Source organism: Lissotriton helveticus, chromosome 7 (genome assembly GCF_964261635.1).
Source record: "Lissotriton helveticus chromosome 7, aLisHel1.1, whole genome shotgun sequence".
NCBI classification, from domain to species: Eukaryota; Metazoa; Chordata; class Amphibia; order Caudata; family Salamandridae; genus Lissotriton; species Lissotriton helveticus.
Window position 1 is genome coordinate 1482186411 of NC_136068.1, and position 14190 is coordinate 1482200600.

The 14190-nt window shown below is 48.1% G+C and overlaps 1 protein-coding gene across 3 annotated transcripts in view; it reads right to left on the reverse strand.

The window, feature by feature from the left end:
- Positions 1–14190, reverse strand: part of LOC144770402 (sacsin-like) — a 304721-nt gene that overhangs the window by 106383 nt on the left and 184148 nt on the right. For 2 of the 3 annotated variants that reach the window (XM_078654903.1, XM_078654902.1), the window contains one exon: positions 8929–10360. The exons of the other annotated variant lie outside the window; for it this stretch is intronic. In XM_078654903.1, coding sequence (XP_078511029.1) covers positions 8929–10325 — 1397 coding nt within the window. In that variant the 5' untranslated portion in view covers positions 10326–10360. The remainder of the gene's footprint in view (positions 1–8928; positions 10361–14190) is intronic. 3 annotated transcript variants of the gene reach the window in all.

The following is a 14190-nucleotide window of genomic DNA, read 5'->3' on the forward strand; positions in this document are numbered from 1 at the left end:
ACCATAGCTGGGCATTAATATCCCACAGCTTAACTTCCTCTCCACTTTGGGGGCTGCCTCAAGAAACAGGCTCTACAAGGATCCCCGGGAGCCTGACTTTGAAGGCTGCTCCTTGCTCTGGGTCCATGTAAGCTATCCACACAGCTCCGTTTGGGGTGGACCACAGAGTTTCTGGTTTAGGTGATCGCACTCCGAGCAATACTCACTACTCGCACAGTATCCCCGGGACTAACCATCAGACCCCCTTCATGGGATGGCATCACTGCAATCCTCAGCCTGCCTTGTTCCCCATGGCAAGTCTCAGGTGCTTCCGGACTCCTCTGACTTTAAAGGCACTTCAGGCTGCAACCCCACCAGAACTCAAATGGATTTCTGAATGTTGGAGATAGGCAGCCTTACGACTCTCTGCTACCTTTGTGGTATTTCCACTTACTTCATGAGGCCTATTTTGTCGGCTGATATGGCGGAGTGATGGGGTATCCTGCTGGAGGCTTGGGGGTTCTAAATGTTAGCGGTTATTTTGACTGGTGATATGGCAGATGGATGGGGAATTCCGCTGCAGTTTTGAGGGTTCTAAATGTTAGCATTCGTGTATCAAGAGAGAGAGAGAGGACCAGAAAGCTAGTCTATATCCCCGGGTTTATATGTAGTTAATCAAAAAGAGACTAGCTCGAAATAGGTAAAGATAACAAAAATTAATTTAATTTTTAGTTCAAGGACTCAAGTATGTTTTGTCACGGGTTAGTGGCACCTGGTAGGTGTGCTCATGAAGCCCTCACCCACCAACCTAGTTGGTGGCATGCTTCATCATCGGGCCCACCCAGTGACACCTAGCGTGTCCCGGGTGTGCTTCGACGCTGATTACAGCGGAGCAGGTATGTCGCTGAGTGTGCGGTGAAGAGTGTTATGGAAAATGAGTTTAAAACGGCTTGGCGGGGATCCCAGTGCCCGGAGGCAAATGAATATGCTACTTACCAGTATGCATCTGTTCTTGGCATGTAGGGCTGCTAACATTCATATCTTTTGCATAGATCGCCGCCTAGTGTTGGGTCCGGATGATCGCACATTGTTGTCCTGGAAGAGTCTTCGAAGTATCCTGAGATAGGTGGCTCCTCCCCTGGACTACAGTGCGCATGGGCATCGGCTCCATCCCCAGATTGTTTTTAGCCATTGTGGCAGAGATGGAGTGTAAAGTGTAAAGGATGTCCATGCTAATGATTGAATGCAAGAGTATGTCTGCAGCTGCGACAGGCACCGGGGAGGAGGGTGGGCGATATGAATGTTAGCAGCCCTACATGCCAAGAACAGATGCATACTGGTAAGTAGCATATTCAGTTCGAGGCATGTGGGCTGCTAAATTCATATCTTTTGCATAGAATATATAGCAGTCCCTCCATTAGCGGCGGTTGCCCGTGCCAGCTGCAGAAACCTGAAAAAGTGTCTTGAGAACAGCCTGCCCAACAGCTGCTTGCTGTTTGGAATGCACATCAACACAGTAGTGTTTTGTAAAGGTATGTGGTGTAACCCATGTGGCTGCTCTACAAATGTCTTCTAAAGGAATGTTCCCCAGGAAAGCCATGGATGCCCCCAATTTGCGTGTGGAGTGCGCCCTTGGGGGTATTGTTAAGGTGCGTTTAGCCTTTTGATAGCGGATCTGGATGCACTTAACAATCCATCTGGCTATTCCTGCTTTGGAAATAGCGTTGCCCTTGTGCTGTGGCGAGAAGGCAACAAAAAGTTGTTTTGTTTTCCTAAAGTGTTGTGTCCTGTCAATATAGTACATCAACGCCCTCCTAACGTCCAAAGTATGGAGCATTCTTTCCGCCACCGTTTGTGGGTTTTGGAAGAATGCAGGCAAGTCAATAGTTTGGTTGAGATGAAACTGACACCACCTTCGGAAGGAATTTGGGGTTAGTACGTAGTACCACCCTATTTGGATGAATTTGTATGAATGGCTCTTGGATTGTGAGCGCTTGCAGCTCACTGACACGTCTCAGTGAAGTGATAGCAATAAGGAAAGCCACTTTCCATGTGAGGAACTGGAGTTCACACGAGTGCAGTGGCTCAAAAGGTGGTCCCATCAGCCTGGTGAGGACCACATTGAGGTTCCACACCGGAGCTGGCGGTGTTCTTGGGGGAATGACTCGTTTCAGACCTTCAAGGAAGGCCTTAATGGCAGGCACTCTGAAGACAGAGAGATGCTGCCTGTTCTGAAGATAAGCTGCTATGGCGGATAGATGTATCCGAATGGAAGTGTAGGCTAGATTGCACTTGTAAAGATGTAACAGATAGCAAATGATGTTAGGGATAGATGCATCTAGCGGGTTTATGTTATTGGCTGTACAGTGAAGGACGAAACGCTTCCATTTTGCAGCATAGCATGCTCTGGTAGTCGGCTTCCTTGCCTCCTTGATGATGTCCATGCATTCTGGAGGTAGGTGAAGGTAGCCAAACTCTAGGAATTCAGGAGCCAGATCGCCAGGTTGAGCTGTTGCGGATCTGGATGCTGAATGTCTCCATGGTTCTGCGTCAAAAGCCTGGGCGTTAGGCGCAGCCTTTGATGCGGCACCACCGAGAGTTCCAGAAACGTGGTGTACCATGCTTGGCGTGCCCACGTTGGAGCAACTAGGATGAGTGTCATCGAGTGCTGCCTTAGTTTTCTTGCCACCAGCGGTATCAGAGGTCCTGGTGGAAAAGCGTACGCAAATTTGCCTGACCAGTTCATCCATATCGCATTCCCCTGCGACTGTGGGTGAGGGAACCTGGTGGCAAAGTGTTGGCATTTTGCGTTTTCGTTTGTGGCAAACAGGTCTATCTCCGGATGACCCCACTGCTGGAAGTACGGGCGGAGTACTGATGGATGTAACTCCCACTCGTGCATTTGATGGCTGTATCTGCTGAGCAGATCCGCCATCTGATTGTCCTTGCCGGGGAGGTGTTCTGCCATGAGGAAAATGTTCCTCTGAATGGCCCACTTCCACATGCTCTGAGCCAGATGAGACAGCTGCGGCGAGTGGGTGCCTCCCTGCTTTTGAATGTAGTACATCGCCGTCATGTTGTCCGTCCGGACTAACACTACCTTGTTGCACAGATGTACATTGAAGGACTTGAGCGCCATGAAGATTGCCATCAGTTCCAGATAGTTGATGTGCATCTTCTGTTGCTGCGTCGTCCATAGTCCCTGCACTGTGTAAGTGAGCAGATGAGCTCCCCATGCCTGGAGAGATGCGTCCGTTGTCAGGGTAATCTGTGGCACTGGCTCTTGGAACAGTCGGCCCTTGCAAAGGTTGTGTGGATTCCACCAATGCAGAGAGTTGTACGCCCGACTGGTAACCAACACTAGGTCTGTCAATTGTCCCTGAGCCTGTGTCCACTGATTTGCTAAGCACTCCTGGAGCGGACGCATATGTAACCTTGCGTGAGGGACTATGAAGATGCAGGAGGCCATCATGCCAATCAACTGCATGAATACTCTCGCTGGAAGCGAGTGTTGTGGTCTGAACCTTTGGATTAGAGACTGCATGCTGTCTATCTTGACCTTGTTTGGCTGAGCCATGGCCGTCAGGGTATTTATCGTCGCGCCCAGAAACTGCCGCACATGTGCTGGTTGAAGGTGCGACTTTGGGTAGTTCAGCGAGAAGCCCAGATTGTGAAGGAGGTGAATGGTAGTCGACATGTCCGCGGCGCACTGTTGTTCCGACTTGGCTTGAACGAGCCAGTCGTCTAGGTAGGGGTAGACATGGATGTTCTGCCTCCTGAGGTGCGCCGCTACCGTCGCCAGACACTTGGTAAACACTCTTGGGGCGGTGGTCACTCCGAAGGGTAGGACTTTGAACTGATAATGCCTGCCTTGGATAGTGAACCTGAGATACTTTCTGTGGGACGGGTGTAGTGGTATGTGGAAATAAGCATCCTTGAGGTCTAAGGTTGCTAAGAAGTCCCCTTGGTTCAGTAAGGGAAGAATCTGTTGCAGTGTAAGCATATGGAAATGTTCTGATAGTATATACAGGTTGAGGGGACGCAGATCTAGAATGGGTCTGAGAGATCCGTCCTTCTTTGGAATAAGGAAGTACAGGGAATAGACCCCTGTGCCTTCCTCCTCCACTGGCACGAGCTCGATTGCGCCTTTTTGCAGCATCACCACTACTTCTTGCTGCAATAAGTGCAAGTGCTCTGCGGACATAGGCCGTTGCCTTGGTGGAATGTTGGGTGGAGTGGACTTTAACTCTAGACAATAACCGTACTGGACAAGTTGTCGTACCCACCTGTCTGTGGTGATGTTTGTCCAGACTGGCAGGAACTGCTGGAGTCTCCCCCCGACAGGTGTTAAATGGTCGGGGGCAGTGACAGAGAGTCACTGTTTGTTTGGGGCAGAGGAACGGGAGTTGTTGTTTCCTCTGCCACGTCCTCTGGTGCTGTTTCCTCGATAACCCCCTTTATTCTGCTTGGGGTACGAGGACTGTGCTCCACCTCTAGTGAACTGTGATTGTTGACCCATCTGTCCTCGGGTGACTCCACGTGCACCTGAGCGACAAAAAGTGTTGCTCCGGAATTGTTGTGACTGAAGGGCCCCCATAGACTTAGCTGTTTCGTTGTCTTTCTTAATCTTTTCGAGGGTGGTGTCAACATCAGGACCAAACAGTCTATCAGGATTGACGGGCTGATTGAGTATGGTCGTTTGAATGTCTGGTTTAAACCCTGATATGCGTAGCCACGCTTGTCGTCTCAGCATGACGCTAGTGTTAATAGCCCTAGCTGCTGTGTCTGCGGCATCAAGTGCACACTTTATTGCTGCGTTGGAGATGAGTTTTCCCTCCTCTATAAGCAGTTTGGTACCCTCTTGAAACTGCGAAGGCAGGTGTTGTAAAAGTTGCTCTAGGGTGTCGTAATGCGCCCTATCATAACGTGCCAATAGCGCCTGTGTGTTTGCCCCCTGCCTCAAGCACTTTAGACTCCTTGTCTGGGGGAGGAGCTTCACCCGTTGTCTGGGAGTTTGCCCGTTTGCGGGCATTTGCGACCACAAGAGAGTCTAGTGGCAACTGTCCCCGAATGTATGCAGGGTCTGCAGGTGCTGGTCTGTATTTCTTCTCGATGCGTGGATTGACCACCCTCGCCCTGGTAGGCTCTTTAAAGATTTCCGCAGCATGCTTAAGGACACCTTTGAGCATAGGAAGTGTCTTGACTGTCCTTTCAGAGACTGAAAAAGTGTCAAACAGAAAATCTTCCTCCACTGGGTCAGCATGCATGTCCACATCATGATTAGCAGCTGCCCGTTCAATGAGTGCATGAAATCCTGCAGAGTCCTCTGTCGGGGATGCACGTGCACTGAAAGGCTGTGGGTCTTGCCCCACATTTTGGATTCCCTGGTCACCTATGTCGTCATAGGAATCCTGTTGTGCATCGGGGTCATTGATGGGGAAAGTGTACTGGTCATCTTGTCCATATTCCTCCCCCTCAGAGTGGTCGGGGGAAGGTGTTGGACTCCTTCTAGGAGGAGGCTGGATAGGTTCAATCAGGGCTGGAACGTCCTGTGCAGGCCTTTTCTTCTTCAGTGGGATAACATAGGAGTCCACTGGTTGGGAAGTGATCTTCCGCTTGTAAAGGGTCAACTTGCCCGTGTCCGCGTCGACAAAAACGCTCAGAATCGTCTCCTGAGTCGAGTTGTCGACCCAATATTCCAGTAGACGTGGAAGAGTCCGATGTCTTTGGCGCCGTCTTTGGCGCAAAGGCTTTTGGTGCCTCCTTTGGCGGCAGAATGAATAGAAGCTTGCCAGCAGGCTTTGCCGGCATGTCCATCAGCTTCTGGTGCGACGGCGCCGGAGCCGACGTCGCAGAGGCCTTATCCCGTATTCTTTGGAGTGAAGTGGCGATGAGGGATGCGTCACTCACAGCGGCACTTGGCGCCAACGAGGAGGCCCTCGCCTTGCCTTCGGTTCCGACGTCCTGTGGTCCCTTTGGAATCTTGGACGTCGATGCTGCAGCCGTAGACACAGAGTCTTTGGACCTATGTGTTGAGCCTCCGCTCTTCGATCCGTGGGATTTTGCAGACTCCGTCTCAACCACGCGTCCGACTAACGGCGTCCCAGTCGGCACTGGATGCTTGTCGCCGACTTTGCTGGACTTTGTCGGCGTCGCCCCGGTCGACCCGTGCCGGACGACCTTCTTAGAGGATGCCTCCTCCGCCGATGACTTCGGCACTGTTGAATCGACAGTTTTCTTCGACTTCTGTGGACCGGAAGCCGACGGAGCCGATGAGGTAGCAGGCTTTGGTGTTTTTGGTGGAACGACCGCCATCTTAGGTGCACTCGAATCCGGTAGTTTCGGTTTCGTTTTCGGGTCGGCCATTTTAGGCGTAGTCGATACCGATGCTTTCAGTTTCGGTTTCGATACGGGCTGCGTAGCAAGTATGTCCGTGGCCGGGCCTGAAGGCGGGGCCGTGGCTTGCGGTGCAGGGTCTTGGGTAAGGCCGAGTGGCGATCCCGTGACCAGAGCCTGATCCACGTAACTTTCGGGGCATAGCTCATCCCCTGAGCTATCTTCCGCGGCCCCATAAACTTCTTCGACGTCCCCTACCTCGTCGACGTATTCAAGGTCTTGATCCACGACCCCGTCGTTGTCTTCGGGATCGGCCTCAACCTCCGTCGCGGGCGGTGAGATTTCAAGATGATGGCTTAGGCCCTCTTCTTCCGGGTCGCCGAAGATGTTATCTGGAGCCGGGGCCGCTTGCCTGTCCTCAAGGCGCACCGCGCGCCGAAGCTTGAGCGTCTTCTTCGACCTGAATCTGGAGCAGGCCATGCAGTTGTCCTCGTTATGGTCTGGCGAGAGGCATTTGTTACAGACCGGGTGCACGTCGATATGTGGGTATTTGGACCCACAGACGGGACAGTATTTAAACGGGCTCCGCTCCATGTCGAAAAGTTGTGGTCGTGTTGCGATGAGAAGGCCTCGATGTCCGAAGAGTGATACGACTCCGCAGATTCCGACTCAAAGAGACGGAAGAACTCGAGACCGTACGCAAACAATACAGACGTAATGAAACGAAGGCCTTTTGGCCTTAAAGAAGCTAGTTTTCTCGGTTCCGACAGAGAGACGTCGAGACCGCATCCGAACCCAATGGCGGAAAAAAACAATCTGGGGATGGAGCCGATGCCCATGCGCACTGTAGTCCAGGGGAGGAGCCACCTATCTCAGGATACTTCGAAGACTCTTCCAGGACAACAATGTGCGATCATCCGGACCCAACACTAGGCGGCGATCTATGCAAAAGATATGAATTTAGCAGCCCACATGCCTCGAACTTATACTTTAATAGCTGGGTCACCGTCAGCGGTTAAAAATAAGGCTGTTGGATGTTAGAGGCGGGTTACGACCTCCCACATCCTGGAATATGTCAACATGTTTCAGCCAGTGCCTTATGACTAAGCTGGCATATTGACCGGTTCTGCGAAGGAGGCACTACAGGTCCAAAGCAGGCTCTGGCCAACAATTCTGGTCAATCCTTGCCACTTCTCAACCTTGAAGTAGCACATTTCTAAAACTAGCGTGTTTTGAGATGGGAATCCCCCACTCACACATAGAAAAACACTTTAGGGCGTGTATACACATAGTCTGAAGTATACACCCACTAGTTTTAATCACACACACGTATTTTATCCGTCCTGAAGAAAGCCAGCTTAGTCATAAGGCACTGGCTGAAACATGGTGACATATTCCAGGATGTGGGAGGTCGTAACCCGCCTCTAACATCCAACAGCCTTATTTTTAACCGCTGACGGTGACCCAGCTATTAAAGTATAATTTGCCTCCGGGCACTGGGATCCCCGCCAAGCCGTTTTAAACTCACTTTCCATAACACTCTTCACCGCACACTCAGCGACATACCTGCTCCGCTGTAATCAGGCGTCGAAGCACACCCGGGACACGCTAGGTGTCACTGGGTGGGCCCGATGATGAAGCATGCCACCAACTAGGTTGGTGGGTGAGGGCTTCATGAGCACACCTACCAGGTGCCACTAACCCGTGACAAAAAATACTTGAGTCCTTGAACTAAAAATATATTAATTTTTGTTATCTTTACCTATTTCGAGCTAGTCTCTTTTTGATTAACTACATCTAAATGTTAGCAGTCATCTTCTTTGGTGGTTAGCCATGCCCTCGAAAAACCTTCCCCAACCTAGACCAGTGTAGTTGGCCAAGTGTTCTGTAAAGTCGCCACTGTGCCACAATATGTGCTTTTGTTACGTGTTGAGCTATATAACTGGACAAACGTGCTTTAGAATGCTCAGTTTCATAATACTTTTTTCACAAATTCATTTTGTGAGAACACTAATGTTCCCTCTACCGGCACAAAGTGATCTTGAAGTACTATCATGTTTTGCGCCATTATATTGGTTTACTCTGCACCACTTGCCTATAGCTGTAACAATTGGCGGTGAGTGTTAATTCACTAAACAATAATGTGTTTTTTTCCCCAAAGGTTATTAGCATTCCTATCACCTGCTCTTTCAGGATGATGAGGGAAGATAATGATGAGGACAGCTGAGAAGTGATTAGGTGGTTGCAGGATTGTGATGTCAATGAGGCAGTTGGTCATTTTACATACTTTGTTTTCATCAGGGTGGGGACAATTTTCCATGTCCCTGAGGTGCTATTACCAAACATTGCATGAAGATGGAAACAGTAGGCAAATTAGTGCAGCTATTCAATATTCAGGATGTCAAACATTTGCCTAATTGCAACTGAATGTACTGTTGTGCCCACACACTCTGGCCCTGTGACGAATTGCTTGCTTAATGGTTGGTGACTGAACAGAACACTGCTTTCTGGACATTTGTTCATTCTTAGCAAAATAAGCAATGCAATCCAACCCAATATTTAAGCAGAAAATTATGCAAATGAAAAAAAAAACAATTGCGCCACTTAACCCACCTTGGATATCTAGGGGTTTCCATTAAAGCAATTCCTTCCCGATCTGAGTCCAGGAATTTAATGAAGGTGCTGTCAGAAAGAGGCAAGAGCTGGAGGCCAAGGAGTTCTCTATATTGCCCGTCACTGATGACATACTCCAGGATCAGTAACTTTTGAATACTGTGCAGCTTGCTCCAAGAGCCCGATTTAAGAACAGCTCGAATGAAGGATGGTGTAGCCATTTTCAGCTTTCTGACCTTGCCAGAGGCCAAATGAAGTGTGTCTAGAATCTGCCCAGGGACTTTGACAAGAGGCTCATTAAGACAAAGAAGAAGTTCTTCAAGAGCAAGCTGTATGTCCCCTTCTTGCATAGCAGGTATAAAGATGGCCTCAGATGGTTTTAGCCACTGTGTAGCATCAGCCGCCTTGCAAAGCACGTTCATATCAAGCAGTTCTTTGGAAACCATTTCAGTCAGCCAATGCCATCTCTCTTTGTGTTGTGTTTGACCTGAGTCTGGCCAAATGCCATATGCCAAAGTGGCTGGGCAATTCATGGACCTCGCCAGAGATACAACTGCCTGGACAGCATGGCAATAGACAAGAGGTAAGATCTGCTCTACCAGCAGATGGTTCCACTGGGCAGCATCATCGTGTTGTTGATCTACCTCCACCCATTTTATGCTTCTTCTGTCATCAGTCAGATCAAAGCTAGCATTGATGATGATCGGAAGACCAGTCCTATTATCCTCTCTGTCTGGGAGAGGCAGGAAGCAGCTAAGACGCCCACTATAGCAATGCCCTCCCTTTTTGTCCAAGCAATAAGCAATGCTAATGGTGGGATGGTTGCATAACTTCTTTGCAAGGTCTTCCAAGTCATGAAATACCCCATCTTTGATTGTGCCAGTGATGACAAACCATTTGCAGACTTCATCATCCATGCTAGCACCCTTCAGGGAGGTATCTTTAACATGCATTGATGTGAGGAGCTTGGATGAATCATTTTGGATGTTTTCAAGTTTTACGTTGTCAGCTTTGGTCACACTGACAGTCAGTAGGTGCTTGACCGTGCCATCACAACTGATACTCTTTAGTGACACTTCAGAGACATTTCGAAGAAATAAAAGGCTTATACTCGCGTCCTTGCTGAAGCAGTTAAATAGTTCTTTAACTCTTTCTGTGTTGTAGAGATTGTCTGAGATCTCAGAGGGTCTTGACCGCAGTGGAAAACGGAAGAGTGTGCCTTTAAAAGAGCCAGTCTTCTTGATGTTGTCCCAGTTACCACGATCAATGGCACGTAACACATTACAAAATGGAAGAAACTGATCTGTGAATGACTCCACCTCATTCCTGTCCTCCTCCTCCTCCAGGTTCCATAAAAAGCCTCCGTCATCAAATACTGCTCCTTGGGGATCAAACATCCCAATGTTTCTGCTACTTAACACACTGGGGATATCTGTAAATTAAGAAGAATTGAAAGAGATGTAAATGCACACCTTAAAGTACATACGTCTGGAATCAAACAGTTTTACTTGGCAGTGAACAGAAAAGGAAGATATTTAACCTTTCATGCTACAGTTCTCCTACATCACAGCAAAAACCTGAACCGAACTCCGGGTGAACATTAGGTGCTCCCCGACCCTGCACACGTTCAGGAAGGACCTCAAGACCTGGCTCTTCGATTGATCCGGAGCTGCTCCCTCCCTCCCCCAGCTCCTTTAAACCCTCACGGGTGAGTAGTGCGCTTTACAAACCCTTGATTGATTGATTGATTGATTGATTGATTACATAAGGTGTGCAGTGTAATGCACTTCCTCCAACAGCCCCTACCCTGGTGGACATCAGAGAAAGCTTTCCGTTGATCAAGCCAATGGGGGCTCCGTTGACGGAAGAGAACGATCTTCCCGACCCTAAAGAGTGCAGGCAGACGAACAGGTTCGTGGACTGGTTACTCTGCAATGTTTGTGATGGAGGACCCGGTCCGTCAAACTCTAAACCACCCCCTCAGTGTCCTACCAAGTGACAACACAAACAGGGCACAGTCATCAGAGCCAGGCACTGGTACTAGGTATTGGCGGCTCTTGCTAGATTATCAAAGTGAACCCAAGAATGCCTTCTATTGAAAGTTATGTAAATCCATAACAGACATATATTCTTGACATTACAATGGCTGCAAAGTGGGGGCAGGAGGGAAAGACGAGAGGTGAAGGAGAAGGGAGAAATGCAGGAAATTAGAGACAGCAGTTCAGACTATTACAAACCCTTATGGAGTACCTTAGAAATGGGGATGTTACATACATGGGGACCTTAACTGGAGGTACCCCATTCCTTCTTGTGCATTAGCACCACTCACTTAACAGTTACAATTGGGCGGCACAATTATGATAAAGTACACAGATTCACAAAGGGAAAATAAGTAGCCAGTCTCTAGGACACAGGTACCACAAAGGATCAATGTCACTGTCTTTTAGTCATATCATGGCCTTCTCATATGGACAGTTGTTACCAATGATAAAAGGTGTATAATTAGGCTGCCCAACCAACTGCACCACTCTGTTGGTGAGTAACATCCACACTCATGTAGATCACCTGTTATGGGACTTGTCACTTTTGTTTCATGCTTAAGAAAGTACACTGGTTTGGTTTGAATGAGATGTTATTGAGCAGGAGGACAGATGGATACAGTTCCAGGGACAATAAAGAAAATGCTACTTACCAGGATGCATCTGTTCTTGGCATGTAGAGCTGCAGAGTTGTACACTTTTGCATAAATTGCCATCTGGTGTTGGGCTTGGATGTTTGCATGTTGTTTTTGTCTTCGAAGAAGTCCTTGTAGTCACGAGGTTGGCGACTCCTCCTTCGGTGGACAATGCTCATGGGCATCGGCTCCATCGTTAGATTGTTTTTGCCACGTAGGGTTAGATGGAGTTGTGAGAAATATAAAGATGTCCATGCGTAATGTATCTAAGTAAGATAATACTGGAACAGATAGAGGTATCCGGGGAGGCGGGTGGGCGTGTACAATTCTGCAGCTCTACATGCCAAGAACAGATGCATACCGGTAAGTAACATTTTCCGTTCGAGGCATATGAGCAGCAGATTGTACACTTTTGCATAGACTATACAGCAGTTACCTCTTAGCGGTGGCTACCTGTATCTGTTGCAGTAGTTTGAAATAGTGCTCTAAAAACAGCCTGGCCCACACTAGCTTGTTGAATTGCCTGCACATCTACACAATAGTGTTTTGTGAAGGTGTGTGGTGTAGCCCAAGTTGCCACTTTGCATATGTCATCTAGGGGAATGTTCCCTAAGAATGCCATAGAAGCCCCTAGTTTGCGTGTAGAGTGAGCTCTAGGGGGAATGGTTAATGTGCGTTTGGCTTTCATGTAGCATATTTGTATGCATTTTACAATCCACCTTGCAATTCCGGTCTTGGATGTAGGATTACCTTTATGAGGTGGGGAGAAAGCCACAAAAAGTTGTTTGGTCTTTCAAAAGGATTTTGTCTTTCTATGTAGTCAAGAATTGGTCTTTTAACATCTAAGGTGTGTAGAGCTTGTTCTGCCACTGAGTCTGGTTGAGGAAAAAACACTGGGAGTTCAACAGACTGGTTGAGATGGAAGGCAGACACTACTTTGGGTAACAATTTTGGGTTAGTCTTAAGAACCACTTTATTATGATGGATTTGTAAAAATGGTTCTTGTATGGTTAATGCATGGAGTTCACTGACTCTTCTGAGAGATGTGATAGTAATCAGAAAGGTTACTTTCCAAGTGAGGAACTGTAGTTCGCATTTGTTGAGCGGTTCAAAAGTTGGACTCATTAGTCTGGTAAGGACTACATTAAGGTCCCATACCGGAGAGGGTGGAGATCTTGGTGGAAATATTCTTTTAAGTCCCTCCATAAAAGCTTTGATAGCAGGAACTCGAAACAAAGACAAGTGTTGGCTGTTTTGTAGGTAGGTGGCTATGGCCGCTAGATGTAACCAAATAGATGTATACGCTGGGTTACATTGTTGTAGATGCAAGAGGTAACAGATGATGTTCTGAATGGAGGCGTCTAGTGGGTTGGTTTTGTTGTGCGTCCAATAAATGGCAAATCTCTTCCATTTTGCCGCATAGCATGTCCTTTTTGTAGGGCGTCTAGCATCTTTAATAGAGTTCATACATTCTGGTGGGAGATTGAGCTAGCCAAACTTTAAGATTTCAGTTGCCAGATTGCAAGGTTGAGTGGATTGGGATCTGGGTGTCTTATCTCGCCATGGTTCTGAGTAAGAAGTTTGGGCGAGAGGTGTAGTTTTTGATGTGGCACTACCGATAGTTCCAATTGAGTTGTGAACCATGGTTGTCTTGCCCATGTTGGAGCAACTAGGATCATTGTGAGTGAATGTTGTTTGAGTTTCCGAACCACTATCGGAATGAGTGAGAGAGGCGGACCAGCGTAGGCAAATTTGCCTTACCAATTCATCCATATCGCATTGCCTTTGGACAATGGGTGTGCGTACCTGGATGCGAAGTTTGGGCATTTTGCGTTTTGATGGGTAGTGAACAGATCTATTTCTGGGCATCTCCACATGTGAAAGAATGGAGAAGAACTTGAGGATGATGTTCTTATTCAAGTATCTGCTGTGCTGGACGGCTGAGCAGATCTGCAATCTGGTTGTGGATGCCTGGGAGATGTTCTGCAAGGAGGTATATCTTTTGCAGAATGGCTCATCTCCATATGCTCTGAGCTAGGTGTGAGGGCTGCAGGGAGTGTGTCCCCCCTTGCTTCTGTATGTAATACATTGCTGTCATGTGGTCTGTACGGATCAGGACAGTTTTGCCTAGAAGGTTTAGTTGAAAAGATTTCAACGACAGAAAGATTGCTAACAATTCCAGGTAGTTGATGTGAAATGGTTTTAATTGGGGGGGTCCAGACACCCTGAATGGTATGGGTTTGAAGATGAGCTCCCCAGCCAGTGAGTGATGTGTCTGTTAGCACTATCTGTGGAACTGGCTCGAGGAATGACAGCCCTTTGGAAAGGTTCTGTGTGTTCCACCATTGTAGAGAGCGATGTGTGCGGTCGTCCACCAACACCAGATCTGTTAGCTGACCTTGAGCCTTGTTCCACTGACGTGCCAAACACTTTTGTAATGGACGCATTTGTAATCTTGCATTAGGAACGAGAAAAATGCAAGAGGCCATCATCCCTATTAATTGCATGAACACTCGTGCTGGTAGTGAGTGTTGTGGCTGAAATTTTAGGACTAGCGCTTGTATAGCAATTATCCTGACTGGGTTAGG